At 42.4% G+C, this 20,492-nt stretch overlaps 1 protein-coding gene across 3 annotated transcripts in view; it reads right to left on the minus strand.

Annotated features, from left to right (window-relative positions):
• The window catches only part of CXADR (CXADR Ig-like cell adhesion molecule), a 44,207-nt gene extending 24,331 nt beyond the window's left edge, over positions 1-19,876 (minus strand). For all 3 annotated transcript variants that reach the window (XM_063347360.1, XM_063347352.1, XM_063347341.1), the window contains exons 1-4: positions 19,727-19,876; positions 2,425-2,594; positions 1,591-1,795; positions 1,074-1,229 (exon numbers count right to left, since the gene is read on the minus strand). In XM_063347360.1, coding sequence (XP_063203430.1) covers positions 1,074-1,229; positions 1,591-1,795; positions 2,425-2,594; positions 19,727-19,775 — 580 coding nt within the window. In that variant the 5' untranslated portion in view covers positions 19,776-19,876. The remainder of the gene's footprint in view (positions 1-1,073; positions 1,230-1,590; positions 1,796-2,424; positions 2,595-19,726) is intronic.
• Positions 19,877-20,492: the final 616 nt, after the last annotated feature.

Raw genomic sequence — 20,492 nt, forward strand, 5'->3', positions numbered from 1 at the left:
CATATGTGATTTTTAGACATACTGTAATCTCGTAGAAACTCTAAAAGTTTAACGGAAACTGGAGAAGTTCATAGAAGTCAGTTTTTGTTTCTTTTAAGTCAATTAAAATGAAGCCACATCTGAATTTCCTGAGGCATAAATTACACGAGGATAGGAGACCCCCACGAGGAAGAGCCATACAACTTCTTATTCTCTCTCCGCTAGACATACACTTTTGTTACTCTTAGACACGATACCACTTTGTCCTGTATGTTCTAGACAACCTGAGTTAAAATATGTTTATTTGAAAGCAGATTCTTAAACTGCTTCATCTGCAATGAAATACCACCGTCTCAAGGTTTAAGGTTTCGCAACTACAGAGAAGATCAAAAAGAACTGGTAATGAGCAGTACTTTTCCAAAAAATGTTCCAGAATAACTTTCACAAAGCCAAAACTCACCAATTAACCTTCTACAATGAAGTTCTCACAATAAAAATACAATACCACCACTATAATAATTTGGAATCCATCAGTTAAAATTCAGAATATATAACTCTTTCCTTTACATCAGTTCTTGTAAGAAGAGGGCAAGCCTTCTCTTCTCTGCTACTCTTGACAACTTTTCTTCTAAAGACACATACCCCTTTTCAAGCAAGTTCGGTCACTTGATCAGGAAGGGAAGACCTCAGTTCAGTCTCTCACAAAATTCAAGCTTTTATCTCCACTTCCCTGAGTACAGCTCTAACCACTAGTCTAGACTCTGTTCTGACACTTTCCTACTGTCCGCTTGAGCACAAAAGCGGCCAACATCAGCAAGCAAGAGAACGCACAACACTGAGGCACAGGTGAGCATGACTCTGCAGCAAAATGGTAAGAATCTCAACTTAATGCTTGAAACATTTCCCAGTATGACTAAAAAGAAATAAAAAACCAACTTCTTTTAAAGTCAGTTTTATCACCCAGTGAAATGACACTTATCTTGACTACTCTATACTAATATCAAGTGTGAGATGCCCACAAGTCAAGATAAGCCAAAAATATGCATGCAATCTTTCTTAAGTATATGAGAATAATAAATAAAGTTCAACAGTACTCAGCGTCGAAGTGGCAGGAAGTTCCTGTCTGCCAGATACTCTCCTCCAGTCATAAGACAAAAGCGGGGATCCTTCTTGTGATGCACATTTCAAGGTAACGTCTTTTCCAATCTCCTGTGATCCTTCAATGGAACATTTAGTTCTTGCTGGCTTTACTAACAAACAAAGTATGACTGAATTAGTGACAGCCACAATCAAAATGCTTACTAGTTGTGGTACAGTAGGTCAGACCATTTTGCTAGAGACAAAGCTTGTGCAACAAACCATTTCTATGCATGGAAAGATTTTCTATGAAATACAAGCCAGGCATAAAATTTTTTAAAATTCTGAATATTATTCCCTTCATCCCCCAGAACAGAATGATGTCCACCCCTCCCAAAGCATCAATAATGGATGCATCATCATAGATTCAGTATGACTTTCCCCAACAGAAGTTTTGATTTTAGACATCAACGACAGGATCAAATGAACACATAAAAAAATGCCACTGAAAATTCAATAAATGCATTATCTTACCAAGTACAGTCAACTGTATTTTTTGGCTTTGAACTCCAGGTGCCTTCTTCACTTTGCACTGATAGGTGCCAGTGTCTGCTGCCTTTAAATTCAGGATATCCAATGAACCATCACCAGATCTGGGATCAGGATTAGTAAACTGCATCCGCCCAGTCATAGCAGCATAATAGTGATTATAAATCCTGTCTACAGCATACATAATTATCTATTAAAAAAAAAAAAAGAAATATGATTCAGAAATCCATTTGGCATGTAAACAAACCAGAAGTATGACGTAGCCAAATATCTCAATCTTCAAAATATCACCACACACAGTACTCTAATAAATACTCCAACCAAACACCTGTCCAAGCAGCAATATATCAGCATTCACTTTTAACTGAACGAAAACTGTTTAAAATTGCTCTAATTTCATTCTGTAAGATCTGTCTACTAAAAGGAGTCCTCTTATTGACAAGGTTTACAAAGAAAGGGAAGGATTAATAACTAAAAGAGTTAATATATTTAGTATTACATCCTCATAAATCAGTTTTCAGTCAGGAAAATAACGCAGGTACGAAAGCATAGTTTGTTTTCTGGAACCAAAGTGTATTTAATTTGAGAATTCTTCTTTAGAAGACAAGTTTATAGTGACAGATTTCTTGATATTTCATACTTAATCTGCTATTCCAAAACTTCCACTATATTTCATATGACTGGTCCTTCAAAGTAATTTAAGATCACAAACATCCCAACCTGAAAAGGTGGAAGTTTAATTTAAAGTCAGTAGCAAAGTTCATACATTGACCTACTCAAACAACTGAATTAACACCATCCAAAAAAGTCTCTACTTACTATTTGTTCCTTCTTTTGATTATCTGCTGGTATCAATACCCACTCAATATCTAGTGGGCCTTCATCTTCTTCTGAGAGTACAAAAGTACATGGCAATGTAACTTTATCTCCTTGTGCTTTTTCAACCATTGGTTGTTCAACTGAAGTTATACTTAGGCTTCTTGTTAGACCTATAAAAACATATTTTATGCTTTAAAAAACACTTCACATGCAGCTTTTGCCATGATTATATATTAGTATATATTCAAATCCCTCATATACTTTTCCTGTATCGAAATCATGCCATTAGTCAGACTTGTCACCACTTAAGAGATCCTGCGCAGTCTGTTACTCAACACAATGCAAAGTCACGTACTGTCCATTTGGAATCACATCCAACAGGCAGTTACATCTTTCAAACCATGCAATTTTTTCTCTACAATTCAAGTCCCATACGAAGCTATCAAAAAATTTTCAGTAGCAGGTTTTTCAAGTTATTAGATAATCACTTCACCACTACTGCCTCACTGTAGAATGAAAGCACGGAACAGCGATGAAGTCCACCAGGATGGACAGAATTGTCGTGAAGTCCCGGGTTAGGGCAAGTTAAGTACCTCTGCCTTAAGGTATAAGGTCTCTTCTATCTACAGGGAGTGGACAAATGAATCCCTTCCAAAAATCTCAATGAGTTTTTTTTAGATTTGTTCACCCCCTCTGGTTGTCTAATCCTGATCTGCATGCCTCTAAGCAAAACACATTTCCAAACAACAAATTTTCCTCAATTCAGCCATAAAGAACAGTCTAGATAGTGACACAAACAGACTTACTCAAAAGGCCTGAAGCAAGATTCCCCCCATTTTACAACAAACACAGGCTTCCCTCATGAAGCGTACAGACCCACACATCGCAGTCAAAACATGGAAAGCTCCCTTTGCTCATTATGCAAACAGGTTTGGCATTTGGACATCCACTGTTTTGTCCACCTTGCTGGGTACCAAGCTTAGATTTTCACGTCATTTTGCACATGTAGGTTGCTGCCCATCATAGCAAGATGGTCCCACATATGTTACCACAGCAACAACAGACACAAGGCCACAAGACAGCCCGTGCGAAGATGATAGATTGTTTCGCTGCATCTGTAGAATCATAGCCTCAGATGAAATAAAATTAAAAACTATTATAAACACTGCATTTATGCTCTAACTTGCGCTGCTGTGCTAGCTCAAGTTATTATCTAACTTGCAATCCTCCATACAGTAGAGAAGCTGTAGTGCACTTCTGCCATACAGATCCCACTGCAAAAGCTATCCTTCTGCCTTATTAAAATGTTGCTCTGCATTAAGTCTGGATTGTCTTCCTGATGTCAAAACAAAGGGATCTTTAACAACTATTTAAAAATGAAAACATTTAGAAAGAGAAAGCACCTGACATGCTAAATACCAGACAAAAGCCTGCAAGAAATTACCTTCATAATTGTTAATTGCAAACATACAGTTATAAAATAGGTAGGATTATTTTGCTTCCTACCATTCATGGTATTACTTTGCATAGTATTACCTTCATTCCAGGGGGGAAAAAACCAAACAAAACACACACCCAAAACACAAAAAAAAACCCCAACAAAACCCAAGAAACATCACTTTGAGGTACAAAAGAGATATAGGTGCAATGTTTCTCACCAACCCACAAACATCTTTTCAAAGATAGTTCTAGCAGGTTTGTATCGCCTCTTTTTTGACCACAATAAACACATCTGAGCAACTAATTCCCTCAAGTCGATAACCCAGGAAATCAAAAGCCTTCATTCTGCAGTAAGAGTTAATCACTGAAGCAGTACTGCTGCTCTGTGACAGCATCTCCGGCAACGGTTACTTTGCCACTTGAAGCTCCACAGCAGATGACCACAGAACACACGTTTGCTTTCCCCTCCCCACGAGGGGACCTGCTGAGGATTTCACATAGCGTTCAGTAATTCAGGTAGGAGGAACACAATGACATCTGCCTCTTCACAGTGGGTAGCAGGTAACGGAACTCATCTTTTGGACATGCTATGACACATCTGTACTACTAAAAAGTATGAAATCTCTGATTTTTAGTTGATACCTGCTGACACACACAACACGGATGAAACAAACTAGAGAAGTGAGTATGCCTACGTTGATTTTTTGACTAATTTTCTAAACAAACAGGACTCCTACTTTCCTTCTCTCACTCTTCTGTCATTACTTGTTCATCTCTCTGACAATTTCAAACAAACACAAAAGCCGAAATAACAGTCCAGTGAAACCAGAAGTCCCTGAAGTTATTAATTTGTTCTGACATAGCTAAGCAGCATTAGATTCTTCCGTTATCTCTTGCCTCTTCATCGCCAAACAACTCCATGTGAGCATAATTTCAAAGTGGACATTACACAAACTGTTTCTCATTCAGATGGCATAACACTGAGAAAGGGACACTGGGAATAGGGAAGAAAAATGATGTTAAAAGCTGGCTGTACTACATTTCAGAGACACACTCCCAGGAGACTAGGCTCCAATAGTCCTGCCTATCACATGGCAGCTTGCTTAAAGCGCTTTGAAAGCCACAAATAGCAAACACTTCAGTCTCGGCTTCTACTACAGCACTCATTTCTCTGATCCAAAATACATGAAACAGCATAGGAACCATAAGTCAAATACAAGCAGAACCCAACAGCCTGAAGTGACTTGCTGGAAATATATCCAACATAGAAGACTGTTACAAAAATTAAAACTTTTGAAATATGAGTAGCACGTTCATGCACATTGACTACACGTAAACCTGTCAATGGAAGATCATAGAATCATAGAATGTGTTGGGCTGGAAGGGACCTTTAAAGGTCATCTAGTCCAACCCCCCTGCAGTAAGCAGGGACATCTTCAACTAGATCAGATTGCTCAGAGCCTCATCAAGCCTGGCCTTGAATGTCTCCAAGACAGAGCACGCGAACCTCAGGATAGCTCTCAACAATCATTCCTGCATGTGAAGCTTGCAGCACACATTAGCTGTCATGAGAGCTACCCAAACATTGGCCTGAGCCTTCTAAGTCTCAGAGATTTTTCATAAATCTCAGTTCCTTTCTTCCTACACACCTCCCAACACCTCATTTTTGTTATACTGGTGCTCCACACTCTCTTATGCTAAAAACACAAGCATATAAAGCTGTTTTCCACTGTCACTTTTTTTCCCCCCCCAACATCAGAATGACAGGAAGAAGCAGCAAGAATCTCAATTAAAGTAGGTGTCAGAGCTAGCTCAGTTTGAATTAAGCATTAGCAGTATGAGGGAGTGGCAGGTAATACTAGTTGGAGATTCCCTTCTGCAGAGGAGAGACACACATCTGCTGCCAGATATGCTGGCGAAGAAGGTTTCAACAGATTCAGCATGTTAAAGAGATTGCCAAGAGTCCTCCGACCCTTGGACTATGAAGTATTAAACTACTAGCCTGTATTATTACTGTTACCACCACTATCGACCTTTTTCCGCACCTCACCCCCCATCACTACTACCTACTCACACAGGCACCCATGCTATTAATGAAGGAGACCTGGAGCAAACCAAGAGCGACTAGAAAACTCCAGAGGCAAAGGACATCGGACCCCAGGTGACATTTGTTCTCCTTGCTGTTTCATGCGACGGGGAAAAGGCTTGTGGAGACACATCCTGCGAGTTAGCTACTTGCTGCAGGACTGGCAGTGTTTCGATTTTTATGGCCACAAATACCCCTGAGAAATAATAACAGCTGCTATGTTAGAGATGGGATGCACTTAACAAAGTAGGTTAGGAACATCCTCATCAAATCTGGTGACAAGCACTTTAAATAAGAGGTTTACCAGGAAATGGTGATGGAAGTTTGCAGTTAAGGGAGGGAATAGAGACTCAGACATATTAAGTACACAGGTCAGGCTGGTGGGAGGAAGAGAGACCTTGGCAAGTATAAAGTATCACCTCAAGTATCTGTACACAGAACTATGACACCAGAGTAACAGAGACACATGGGATAATTCACACATCTACAGCTTTGTCAGGACGCATACAAGCTTTTTAAGAAAGCCAGAAAGTAAAGAAGAGCAGGTGAATTGCCCTCTACCTGAAGGAGCAGCTAGAAAACAAAAAGCTGTTCTACAGGATGGACAACAGGCTGGTTAAGAGCATCGGGGTCAGGATTAAAGGAGAGGTCCATATGGGCAACATCACGGTCAAAGTTTATAAACCACCTGATCAGGGTAACAAAGTCTATTTCAGCAATTCCATAAAGTCTCTAAAAAATCACAGACTGGTTATTGTGGGACACTTAAACCTCCCTGACATCTACTGGAAGGGCAACACAGCAGGACACGAACAATCTAGGAGGCTTCTGGAAGATTTCAGGAAAAAACAGATGCTGTATGGGTCGACCCATTTGATACTTTCTTGGACTTGCTTTCAACAGAAAAAGGAAGAACTTGTTGGGGATGGGATCAACGGCAGCCTTGACTGCAGTGACCATGAAACAGTGGAGTGAGGAAGGCACATCCAGTACAGACCCTGAACTTCAGAAGGGCAGAATTCTGTGGGACCCAGGTCTGAAAGGTAGAACAGCTCAAGAAAGCTGGTGGATAATTTAAGGACACTGCTTCTAACCACATGAAAAGTACATCCCAACACTCAGGGAAAATGAGCAGATCAATAAGCAGCTCTGCCTAAGGAGGAGGAAGCGAGAACAGTCTACCAAGGGAGCAATACAGAAACATTGCCCAGGCATGCAGCGTCCCTGCTAGGGAAGTCACAACCAAAACTGAAAGCACTGGCGGACTTCAGTGCAAGCTTCTGCTTGCACTCCTACTAGCTTCTAAAAGCTTCTACTAGCGCAAGAGCAGTAAAGAATCAAAAAGGAAAACAGGACAGGTGATATAGTGACAGCTGACACAGACAAGACCAAAGCACTCAGTGTTGACTCCGCTTGGAGCAGTAGGTTGGATGACTGAGGTCACGTCCAACACAAACAATTCTGTAAGTGCATTACAGATCTATATGAAGCCAATGCACATAGTGACAAGATGATATTTTCTCCAAGCTTTCCCAAGCCTTGCCTCCTTCAGTTTCCACTCAAATCAGGAAGATTCTTTTCACTCCCCTAGTATGCTCCTCAAAACATGAGCGGATCAACTGTGGCATCTAACTGCTAGTACATGACAGGCAGACATTTTATCAAGCTGAGTGAAGATCTGTATTTGTTTTGGTTGGCAGGGTTTCATGGATAAAATTTCAGACCTTTTTCAGACTTCTTTTAACACACCAGAAAGATGAGGGTTCCTCAAATCAGTTATGCCGATATTCAAAGATGCTCAGCATTAAAATATATAATTTTTAATTGTGTCAAACAAAGCACTGCAAACTTAAGACTCAGAAGCATGCAACAGATCCTCAAAAAACAAGTGCCTACAATCAACATAGAAGTGCAACTGGTCCAAATGCATGTATATTGTTCTCCAAATATTTTCCAAGAAGAACATATGCCATATTCTGCCAGGGCAAACAGAAGAATGAACCTTTGTGACTGGGTGAGAAGAGGTAAGTACCATTCCTCAATGTAGAATAATAAGTATTATCCCTTATAAAGGTTTATATCAGAAGGTAAGAGGTAAATACACATTTTGGAATCTAAGCATTCAGATTTAAGTTTCTTAATGTGGAATAAAATACTCTTTCTCTGGGAAACTGACCCTGATGAGCACTGCAAACTATATCTGCATGACTGAACAAGTCTTTTACATGATTCCTGAAGGGGTACAAACCACTATACCATCTTTAGAGAAACTGTATTTCCTTCTCAATATCTGGGCACACCTTCAAATACCACTCAAGTGGAATACAGCTTAGCAAACTACATTATCGATTTTTTAAGAATAATCTAGGGAAAATGAATTGTTTGATAGAATTTGATGAAAACTGCTTTCTAGTATAAAAGAATCTTCAACAAAGCAGACAAAAAATTAAAATGGAGCAAAGCTTCCTCCATTTCAACACAGATACAGAGCTGTGATGCATACTAACAAATAACAAGGCAAATTTTCATTAGATGAATTACTTATGCATTTAGTATTTTCTTATTTTAATTTAAAAAGTTACAAGTTCAGGATACACTGAAATTCTGGATTGCTGGCTTACATAAATTTAAGCATACATTCAAAGTTGGCATGAATGTTCCTGGCATCAGATAGCACTGTTACAGAAGTGCTGCGTAGCCCAACTGACACAGTCCCTTCCCTAAATGGGTAACAGGGGAGGAAGACCATCAGCTGGGACAGCAGAAGGTATAGCGGCTGACACGCCGAGGGGCAGGAGCAGGGGAGAAGCATCACAACAGCAGGACTGCCGCCAGGTTCTAACTCATGTCTGAAATGGCAATCACTAAGGAGCACAAGTGCAAAGAAGCACAGACTGCTTCTACATGGGGTAAAGAGATGCTGCTGTACTTAAAGCCATACGTCATCCATCTGCAATCTGCAATTGCACAGTACTTCAGCTTTACTGGTAGGCTCTCCAAAAACCATCTTGTTTGCCAATACCTGCTTGTAAACAAGGAATGGCTTAAAATACAAAAATGTTTTTCTTCGCAGAATGAGGCCTTAAGTATCAAATAACAATGACACCCAGAAATGCATGTTAGTGCTTAGAGCTATAAAATTCACTTGAGATGCTTCAGCTTAGACTCTTCTTCCAAATACAGATTACAGACATACCTGTGATCAAATCTTTTCACTTGATAGACTTCAGTCTCAAGAACCACCTTCCCATCACCCACATTTTACTTCCGAATATGCCTCTCATCCACAGTTAATCTCCTACTTTATTCAGCTAGCTCTAATGATATTATAAAGCAAAGTTCCCCAATTCTCTTTCCCACATCCACTCAGAAGTTCTACAACACCTTATTTCAAAACAGGATTTCTGAAATAAATCCCTGCAGAATGAGGGAGTCAAATGTACAGCCTTGGCGAGTAGGGAGTACACACCAAAGCAGGTACACACTGCGGAGTCCCTAGTTGAGGGAGACTTCCCAGTGTTTACTGGTGCAATCCAAGACAAATGTTAAGTCTCCTTCATGGCTGAAATCCCCACAAGAAGCCACCATCTCATAATCTTCTCCTGCTTCCTCACTACACAAAACTTGAGTATCCTCAAGTGATGCCAAAATAAGCCTCTGCAAGGCAGGGTGCTGCTAATGAAGTAACTGGATTAAAAGTTGCCTTTAACTTCACTGTTTTTTCCATGACCAGGTACCTAGGTACCAAAGACCACTTAACCTTCACAGCAACCTTATCTGAGGTAGGAATAAGCAAGAGATGAGGGAAATTAACAAGCAACAGGCAATGAACTACCAAAAGCTAAGTAATCATGCAGCAATGAACAAAACAAGAAAGAAAAAATGTCTCAGCATTACTGCACCTGAGTCTCTAGTGGATACATATCTAAAGAGCAGGTGTGGTTTTAGTATGTAATAATTGTAGAACCCTGCAGAGAATTCAGCTTTTTAGGATAATCTACTGCTGATAATGGCAAATTGAACAGCTTCTTCTAACAAAGAAAGTACTGTCCTGCTAGTATCAAAAGTGTTAAAAAGTTAATCTTTGATATGCTCCACAGACCACATTTTTCCCACACTTGACACTCGGTGGTTATCATACAATGCTCAATACTCTGAACTGTGCTTTTCTGTGAAATTTGTAAGTGGTAAAAAAAAGAACCACAAAACCACAACCAACCCACACCATCTTCGCAAAAGCATCAAGCACTTCTAAATGTAACATTTCCAAAGTTATTGACATTAACATACTACATATCCCTCTACTTAAACCTCAGAAAGCTCCAAACCAAAAAGGTTATGGAGAAGATAAAAACTTGCCTCCCTATACTAGCCTAAGTCCAACTAGGCAGAACAGGGATTAATCCCCGAAGACACAGGTTTAACATTCAGACAAAAGATGTTCACACCTGCATTTCATACCTCCCGGGATAGCGCGCTCTGAGCTGATCGGAGTCACACATCTTAGTGAAGCCCTTCTACTATGTAGAAAAGATACAGTTTATGGAGCCAGAGAAAGTGAAGACAACCCAGGAATCAAAGCACTCACCTAGAAAAGATGATATTTGGCTCCCAGTCCTTGCTCCAAACACTGTCTCCTCCTTCCTAGTCCATTTAGTCCCAGACTAAATATAAAAATAGTTCAGGAAACTAAATCCACAAAGCAATTTCCAGAGAAAAGAGCCTGAGTTTTACATGGACGCTTCATGTTAGTAGACGCAAGATTTTAAATCCCTCTCTTTCATATTTCATCTCAGCTGCACAAAGGTGCTGAGTGACCAAATTCCCAGAGCTCTGGTCTGGTTAAGTTTTCAGGACACTTTTTCCCCAGGTTGTGCAGCTGAGAGACTTACATGCATGGAGGAAGGTTCGGCCATAAGCTACAAAGAGAAGGCTGATGAAAAAGCAGCAGCACTTAAAGCAAAATACATAAAAAACCTGCATGTCAGAATAAGTCTGGCACAGTTCTACCACCTGGATAATCAACTCTGCTGCTGCTGGGTCTCAAAACAGTGAGTTTCTGTTTCCAAAACTTAACTTCTTCTGACTAACTGGAGGGGAAGCACCACTTTTCTGAGGCACATTTACCAGGCAAAGTCTCTTCGCTGTACATAACCAGTAACCCTTTAAGTAACCAGTGTGACATTACTTTAAATCATGGATTTACTTCCTCCCCGCCTATTTCTGACTTTTTTCATCTGCTTCCACAATTAAAGAGGACTCCACTACTAAGTCTGATATTCCTTTCTACTGTCTGATCCCCAGACTCACAGAAGAAACAGCAACCACTAAAATCTGACTGGTTCTAAAAAATGGCACTTTTGCCACTCTAAGCTCACAATTTCTGCAGAACAGCTCAAAAAGAACTATTCCACTTCAGAATGCCACAAACACTACCTTACGGTGACCTGCTTCGAACAGAAGCCAAAGCTGAAGCAATCTTGCATTGGTCTAGCCTGAAAAATGTGACAAAATACATCAATTCAACAATAACCGTTAAGTTACTGAGTATCTACCAGAGTTCACCTGAATCCACAAATCCTCTGTCAAATCACACAAGGAAAAAAGAAACCTAAAACAACAGGAAACGGACTAAGCATACTGCATCAAAGACAGAAAAAATAAAGTGTTCTTTCAGTCTGGATGTCCTCAGACAGCATTAAATAACTGGCTCTAATTCATATAGTACCCATGCTGCAGTTTAAAACGTACAGCTCAATTAAGTTAAAGTTACTCTTCCTTCCAAACTACTAAAAAAATTCTTAAGACTTATATAAACAGAACTACAAATAACCCCAACCCTGCAAACTACATAGCATGAGCTTAATTTCATTCTCAACCGCAATTCACTGAGATTAGGTGGAACAGTCACGCAACCAAGAAAAACTAAAAATCATGGCTAAAGCTTTACTGATCTTTTACTTTTTTTCTTTACTTTCGCTTCTTCCCTGACATCCCCTTTTGCCTTCAGTTTCTATCCAATGTCCCTTTCCAACTGTCCTTGTGCTCCTTACTTGTTCAGCACATTCTTGAAGCTTTTTTGTTGCTAAACCCGAAGTCACCAGCCGAGTATCCTAGCAACTGCAGCAGTTGATGACCTTACTGAAGAGGGACGTGCTTATCAAGTTGAGAGGGGGAGCATTTGTATCCCAGTACTGAAGGAAAGGATACGCTTTTGGGGGAGGGCAACACGAAGGGGTTGGGGGGATATTCTAACACAAATCGGGATTAAGACTAATTTTAAGCATGAGAGTACCGTTTATCCCAATAACTACGGAAAATCGCTGAGTTCTTTTAATGCCTGGTCACGTTTAAATGATCCAGCATGACCTAGTTCAACCTGCAGTATTAAGGGAACGACAACGAGAATATTTTGGATTTGCTGAGGTCCTGCCCTCTCATCTTCCGGCTTGATCCCGTCACCTCCCTTTGTGCCAGTATAACACTTTAGGCAAAAAGGCAGGAACCCGGAACAAAGAGCTGACTCCAATAAAAACTGACACTGCATGGGAAGCTTTGCTTTTTCTCTCCAGGTGGAGTTCTCTGAAGGAGACACCCCCCCCACCCCAAGCACAAGGTAGGTTGGTGGGAGCACAAGGCCAGAGAAGCAGCGATGCTGCCATAGTCCTCCATTAGGATTTGTTTGTGCTGCCAGGGAAAATCCCAGCTGCAGAGAGCAATTCCACACTGCACCTACACCAGCCACGCTCCCGCCAGCTCTCCCAGCCAGCCGCGCAGCCACCCAGTGGTTTGAATCCGGGAACTGGCCCAATAGGAGAACAACATACTCCAAAAAAAAAAAAAAAAAGGCATTTTCTTTTGTATCAGCTGAACGGGCTGGCGCAGCAGCTGCCTGATGCTGCTCTGACACAAGGGAGGGAAGAAGGAACCCAACACCATCACTGGAAGCAGCAACAACCTCGATGGGCACACAAAGTGACACCAGATGTAACCGCATCACATCCGTAATGTGACTAGGTGTAACGTGAGACTGTACCTTCAGACTGCACTTAAGAGCCATTAAGGAACCATTCAGAAATAGTATGAAGAAGTGTAAAATGAAATGAGTGCCGGAGGTTACAAAGACTTTTTTCAGCCAAAAAAAAAAAAAATCAGAACCCAAATCCTGACATGATTTATTCATAAAAAGCCTGCCTCTCCTCTACCCAAGTTCACATCAACTGCATGGGTTGTTTTTGCTTTTAGCCCTGCATGCCACTTATTTTCCCATTACGAACTGATATTGAAGGCTTACGCAGTAACTAAGCAATCAAGTCACACGATTCGATTTTTTTTTTTCCTGCCAATTTGATGGCATTTAAAAGGAAACTGAATGAAGCAGCTCTTTTGCAGTGTGAATGCGTTAGGCACATCTGTCAGTCAATGCATCACGGAGTTAAGTACAATCAAACACTTAACTGAGCAGCCATATTATTTTCACTTGAGTAAAGGGGTTTTGGCTCTTCCAAGCTACTGAACAAGCAATGCTTTTTCCCAGCACATGCACGCTTCACGTTAAAAGTGATTTCATTCAGTAATACAGGGTTGGGTTTTTTGGTTTTGTTTTGTTGTTGCTGGTTTTTAAAATAAAAAGATGAAGCATCACAATGACAGAACTGGCTGTCTGCCTGCTTTTGCTTCCCTCCCTGTCCCTGTCCTGCCCCTCCCCCCATGTAAGAAACAGACAGAAAGGAATAAGCTCAAAGAAATAGAATATCCACCCTAAATAGACACAAAGTTAACTAGTCATTTAAAAATTTAGGGAAGTTTTAAAATATATATACACACACATTATTTTTACACGCCTTAAAACAACCGAGATTAAACATTCCTTGTAGCTTATGCTGTTAATACGTCTAAAAGGAAGAACTGAAAACGCAGGATCAGTGAACATATGAAATTTCAATTACCTATACAAGGTTACTCTGCAAAAGTTAAAACAGTTGTGAATTTATGAAATTCTCATCCTTCCTTCTACGCACACCACATTTCTTGTTGATTAATCACCTTTCTACATATTAAGCGTAGGTTTTAGCTACAGGGCATGAAAAACACATCTATTTAAAAAATGTAGCAGTAAGTGAAACTGCAAAACTCGTGACCATCAAGTACCTTAGATGCTTAACAGCAGCTAAAGGACACCACAGCACTGGTGAATGACTCCAGCCTACAGCCAACAAAGTGCCAAATCTTGCCTCTCTGTCACATCACAAGTTTTGAGTATATGGCCCAACAAGTAGGTGACCAAAAAAAAAAAAAAAAAAAATCAATAGTAATATACTCTACCCGCATGGGTTTCACGTTCCAGCTGACACTCTTTTGTAACAACTCAGAGTCCATCTCACTGAGTTGGATCAGCAAAAGAAATGGGTAGAAAACTGACCGTACAAAAATTTAGTATTTCTCTGACTTTGAAACTCCCTGAACTGGCTCGCCATGAAACCAGATGAATGCCAGGTAAAACACGAAATGGGATGAAAAAAATAATTTTTGAGGTAACATTTAGCCATTGAACAGATCGCCTGATTTAGTGATGTAGTCAGACTCACTGGCTAAGCCAAGGTTATACAGGCATTTCTCACCTATGGGAGAATACTGACCAAGCAGAATGGGTTTCCCTCCTAATGCTCTTCTGCCATCCCTCCTGTCACTCATTCCTGCCCTGAACCAGGACAAGTTGTTGGCAAAACTCTTTGTTTCAAATCCTGCAATCTAAGCTAACTGGTTAAAAAAAATTAATGAAAGTTTTAAGCAGCTTCAACTCAGACCCATTCACCACCCACTCACACAGCTAAGGCAGTCATTCAGTAAAGGAAATGACCAGCAAGGATGCGGGGGCTGCTCACGTTCAAGCCGCTACTGAAACAGGTTTCCACAGAACCACAGCTTCACTGCCACTTACTCCCATGGCAACAGGCTGACATGGCTCTTCTTACAACCATCCCCTGAAAGATGCAAACTAGTAATAAGGAATTCCCTAAAAAGAAAGAAAAAAGACAAAAGAAAAAAAAAAGGAAGAGCCAGCATAAGCTAACTCTGTATTTAGCTAGTGGTCTAGTAGTGACTAAATTGATGGGGGGGAGCATTCATACAAGCTGGTGAGCCACAGCTTGTATGAATGTTTTTCATTGTTGAAACTTCTTATTTATGTTTCACATAGCATCTAAAAGCTCTATGAAATGAACCAGAGATTGCAACAAGAGAATCCCTGCCATTAAAAACTTATGAATGAATGCAAACAACAAATGATTAAATTAGTTAGGAAGTTTGATGAAACCAATACTGCCCCCAAAAACAAGTTCCCTAGTCTGTACGAATTTCCGTAGGCACAGTGGCAAATGAGTTTTAAACCGCTCCAATACTGAGGCAGATTGAAAGATATTTGCAAGGAATTTCTCGAAGCATGAATGGAATCAGTAGCAAAGGATACAAGTGCTTGTATGAAAATGTAATTTTTGTAAAGCAGCGACGGAAGCAAATCCAGCCATTTAGGAGTGGTAGTTTCATCTCTATATTAAGCAGACTCAGCTTTCAAAGAGGCTGTGACAAGCGCTGGAAGTGAAGACAGACAGGAAGCTGAGGTTTGACACAACCCAGGGGAAGCCACCACGGCAGGAGGGCAGTCAGAGCAGACCAAAGTGACAAACTATAATAATCTGTGCAGAAGCATTCTGAATGCATAAAATGCCTTCCAATAAACACAAAATTAGTTAAGGAAAAATGACTGTAATCCAAATCTCATGGTCAATGTCACACCAGTAACTAGTTGATTAACTTACCTCTTGTTACGGTTTTTCATACTTCTTGAAACATTGAGATCTGGGAAACCTCGGAAAGGAGCCCTGAACTTGTGATAACTTTTAATGTTAACAGACACTTAAGAAAAACTTGAACCCTCCAAATTGTTACAATTACTCTGCAAGGGATGAAGCCTACCAGGTTTGGCAATGAAGTGATCATTCCTATCCCAGTCTCTTAACTCCTGTGGTAGTCAAATTTCTCCTAAATTAAGCTTCTGCAAGATCCTGTTGCATGCATAAAAAACATGAACAGGCTTAAATTCCTTATTATACCTATCTGGCAAAGTGCACTAGCCGCCAAATGCTGACTTACCATGTCTGCATTAGGTTATTCTCCTGCATTCTAAGGATAACCACATATAAATGTGGGCAATAACCACAGACTTTTCCTCAAAGCTTACCTGAACTCTATTTTTATTTAAAAGATTAATATTCTATTAATAAAGCATCACACATTGCAGAAGCTTAATATTCTATGAATAAAGCATCACACATTGCAACATTTCAATATAGTACAAAATTACCTCCTACTAGTACTGTAAAAAAAAAAGCCATGAAAGCAGCAACAACACTACAGACTAAAGAAATTCTTGCCTAGTTATTTACCTTAAAAGTCTACTCAAACTCTTATCATCAATTTGAGCATTTATGTGCACAGCATTGCTATATATATGTATATTTTGTAATGATCACCACAGATGTAATCACTTTTTTATACTTACACAAAGATAATACTAATCTAGCTATGTTAACGTTTCATAGTCATTGCAAATTTGCGTTCTGCCATTATACATTTTTAAAAGCTTAACAGCCATAAGTCACTATCTTATTTGTTAGATCAGGATCACAAGTTAGGCACCTATATTTATTGTCAGCCTTCTAAGACCCTACAGAAACTTGAATCTGCTCCAAATGGAATGAGATGATTTCCCCAACACTGCATAACCAGGAAAAAGTCACCAGTATGTACACAGTTCCCCTGAAGTCACAGCACAGGCAAACACACGCTCAGTGCCACTGACGATGAAGATGAGAAACAATAGGCTTTCTTTATATTAGCTCTTGTGATTACCATGCATTCTGGAAAGCTTAGAATTAATAAAAAAAGAAAAACAACACCTGAACACCAGTTGACACATCCATAAGATTTAACAAAACGATCCGGCAACACTTATCATCACAACTGAGCTTTCCTCTTCAGAATTCTGTATTGCCCTTTGAAAAACAGTTTAATATCAATTATCTCAATAAAATATTTGAAGATCTGAGGAGGTACATCATTTCTATTACCCTGTTCCAGTACAAGTTGATGACTTATGATTCTGTCCATTGAAGTTAAACAGAACGTGCATATTTTGGGAATCCCCAGCTACTTGAAATGACTGATCACACTTAACTGCAATACACACCAAATGGCCATCAAGTCACCACAGACTTGGAGTGCATTTTTAGATAGAGAATTACTTTAATTACAAATCAGAAAGATAAAGCAGAAAAGAACTGTTCTCCCCTAGTATCCTGAAGTGCTCAAGGATGAACTCTTCCCTTCCTGCACAGGAAAGAAGTTCCCCATTCAGTTATTTATGACTGTGAAATTGACCTTAACAGAGGGATTAAACCCCTGAGCAGAGTTCGGGTACACTTTCCTACTTCAACACGTAATGGTATGGCCCTGTTGCCTGCTGAAGTTGTATTCTGCAAATTCAAGGTAAGTCTCCTTATTTATAGAATATCGGTTATGTTGAATCCTGTACTTCCAGCAATAGTGAAACAAGGAAAGTGGGGCTTACAGGGGGCAAAAAAAAAAAAAAGCTGTGAAAAGAGCACATAGTGCAAACCGTAAAATACCACGACAAATAACTCTAGTACCACAAACCTAAGTAAAGACTTCAGCACCTAGACAATCTTCCACTGCCAACAGCTTTCACTCAACTGCACACAAATTAGCTTCCTTCCTCTAAGTTTGGTCCATTTGGAGAACTGCAACATACTGACCTCCATTCTCTTAGTGAAAGAAGTAATGTCTACCTGAAACACAGACCCAGAAATATTAACTCAATCTGACAGTGGAAAACACCACAAGCAAACTCAGATGACCTATCAACTCCTATGATACATAGATTATTAAGTTATTTCCTTCAGAGAACTGTGAAATGTATGTCTTTTGGGGTACAGTCATCTAAATAACCATGTAAAAGATATTCTTAATCAAAATACAGATATATTACTTTCTTTACAAAGTAACCCAATTTCACAGTGAAGTCTGAAGACACCTGTATACTTCAGTAAAGATGAAGTGTGAAATTTTGTTCTGGTTATACATTTCATCATATATTAATTATTCCTAGCTTTATAGTATCATAGCCTTTAATATCCTAGCAGTGATCCCGCTCATCTGTGGTACATATAATAATTCTACTCACAAAAAGCTTTTTTTCCACAGATTTAGTTACTTCAAGTGTTTCTACATAAATCTTAATCACTAACCTCATCAACTAAATACTAGTAACTCATAGTTTTTACACCGCATCTCCCTTGTTTCTAACCCTGCTTAGACAAACAGAGTTAATGTAGAACTACCAATATCCTTTCATGCAGGAGACCAGAGTTCATCATTCCATTATAGTGACACAATTTTGATCCCGTAACTTCCCAAAACAGCAGTGATATCAACAAAGGCATTAACATTTCAACAGGAAACAAAGCTGGCCTCCTGACACCACTGATATATGTTTTATTATGAACCTGAACCACCACAGGTGTTTTGTCATCTTTTGTACTTTCACATAAGTTTGGGTCAACTTTAATGGAAACTAGTGGGGTTTTTTTTAAAAGATATTTTTAGGGAATGTTAGCATGGCACTCCAACTGAGTTAATTACAGGAACCTCATAACATCTAATGTTTGAGATGAAAAATATTTGGCTACGTTTTTGTTGCCCAGTCACATTTGGTTTATGTTTTGGTGGGGTTTTTTGTTTGTTTGTTTGAGAGTATCTACCCCTTTGTTTTCTCTCGGCAAGAAAAACAAACGAGTTTAGATCGATCTAACTCAACTCCTTTCCCCCCACCCGCAAATTCTCTCCCATTTTCTCCAGAGAGCTCGGCCACAGCCACCGAGCCCGAGACAGCCCAGTGGCCAGGGCTCTCTGGAAGCCACCCGGCGCCTTCCACCCTCTCGAAACAAGACCAACCTTCAAGTCAGACCCGGTTAATAAGGAAATATCACACGTGCGGGGCTGGGTTTGGGGTTTTAAATCTAATTTTTTTTATTTTTTTTTTTTTTGCTCTTTCACTTCGGTTCCCACCCGTGGCCCTGACTCGCCCCCACGCCCGCAGCGGGCACCGCTCCGGCCCCGCACCGCCTCCCCTCCACCCCCCACCCGCCGCCGCGGGGAGCGGGGCGCGACGGCGGGAGCGACACCGGGCGGGCACCGCACCGCCGCCGGGGGCCGCGAGGAAAGCCTGGCACCCACAGCCCCCGCTGCCACGCCACGGCAGACGGAGAGAGCCCGCAGCGGGACGCGTCGCCCTCCCCGGGAAGGAAGGGGGCGCGGAGGAGGTGAAAGAGACGAAGGGCGGCAGCGGCGCTGGCCACCCCGCCGGCGGGCGGCGAACAAAGCCCAGGTCGGCCCCGCAGCGCCCGCCCGGCCGCCAGCGCCTCAGGCACCGCGCCTCAGGCACCGCGCCTCAGGCGCCGCTCCCCGGCCGCGCCCGCCGGCGGGCAGAGGCCGGGCGGCGACAGAGCCCCCCCGTCTCCCGCCCAGCCACCTCCCTTCTCTCACACACCGGCGGAGGGGCCGGCGCCCCCGGCCAGCGGGGGAGAAGCGGGGCGGGCAGCCGTCCCCCGCCGCCCGTTCTCCCAACCCGGCAGAGCCGCCGCCGCCTCCCTTCCCTTCGGTCCGGTCCCCTCCCCTCCACCTGCGCCCGTCGCCCACCTGCGGAGCAGAGCAGCACGACGGACACCACCAGCAGCGGCGGCTCCATGGCGCGGTGCGAGCGACGAGCAACCGGCGGCAGCGGCTCCGTCCCCCGGCGGGCACCTCCCGCGCACCGCCCAGCAGGTGAATCAGCCCAGTCCCGTCACTTCCGGCCGACACCCGCCCCGGCTCACCCACCACCGCCCCCCGCGACGGCCGCTCGGCGACGCCCGCCCCCGGCGGGGGCGGCGGCGGCACCTGCCGCCGATCTCCGCCCGCCACGGAGCCTGCGGGGCTGCCGCCGCTCCCCGTCCCTGGGGTGGCCACACGCCCAGCCGCGCACCTCGGCGAGGGGCAGCGCCCGCCGCCGGGCCGGTTGGGGCTCTCCGCGCCTCACCGGGGCCCGCCCGAACGTGGCGGCGGGTTGGCCCGAGCGGGCGGGCGGGCGAAGGATGTCGGTGACAGCAGACGGGGAGTCCCGGGGCGCTGGGAGCGGTGGCCGGTGCCCTGGGTGGTTCCCGGCCATTGCCATTGCTGTAGGCACCCGAAAAAGCCGCGTGTCTCCATCGGTCCCCATGGCAACGCGGCGGCAGGGCCTTGGGTCCCCTGGCAGGAAAGCAGCTGCTTCTGGCCCAGAGGTGGGGAACCGAGGGACGGTGGCTGAGGGGACAAAGGGCCACTCGACAGGGGACAGCCAGAGCTGCCGCACGGCGCCCAAAATGGCAGCCCCGGCTGATCACCGAAGAAAAGCCCATGGTTTGTACTCCACGTGCGGCAAAACCCG

Source organism: Chroicocephalus ridibundus, chromosome 1, assembly GCF_963924245.1.
Source record: "Chroicocephalus ridibundus chromosome 1, bChrRid1.1, whole genome shotgun sequence".
In the NCBI taxonomy this organism is placed as follows: domain Eukaryota; kingdom Metazoa; phylum Chordata; class Aves; order Charadriiformes; family Laridae; genus Chroicocephalus; species Chroicocephalus ridibundus.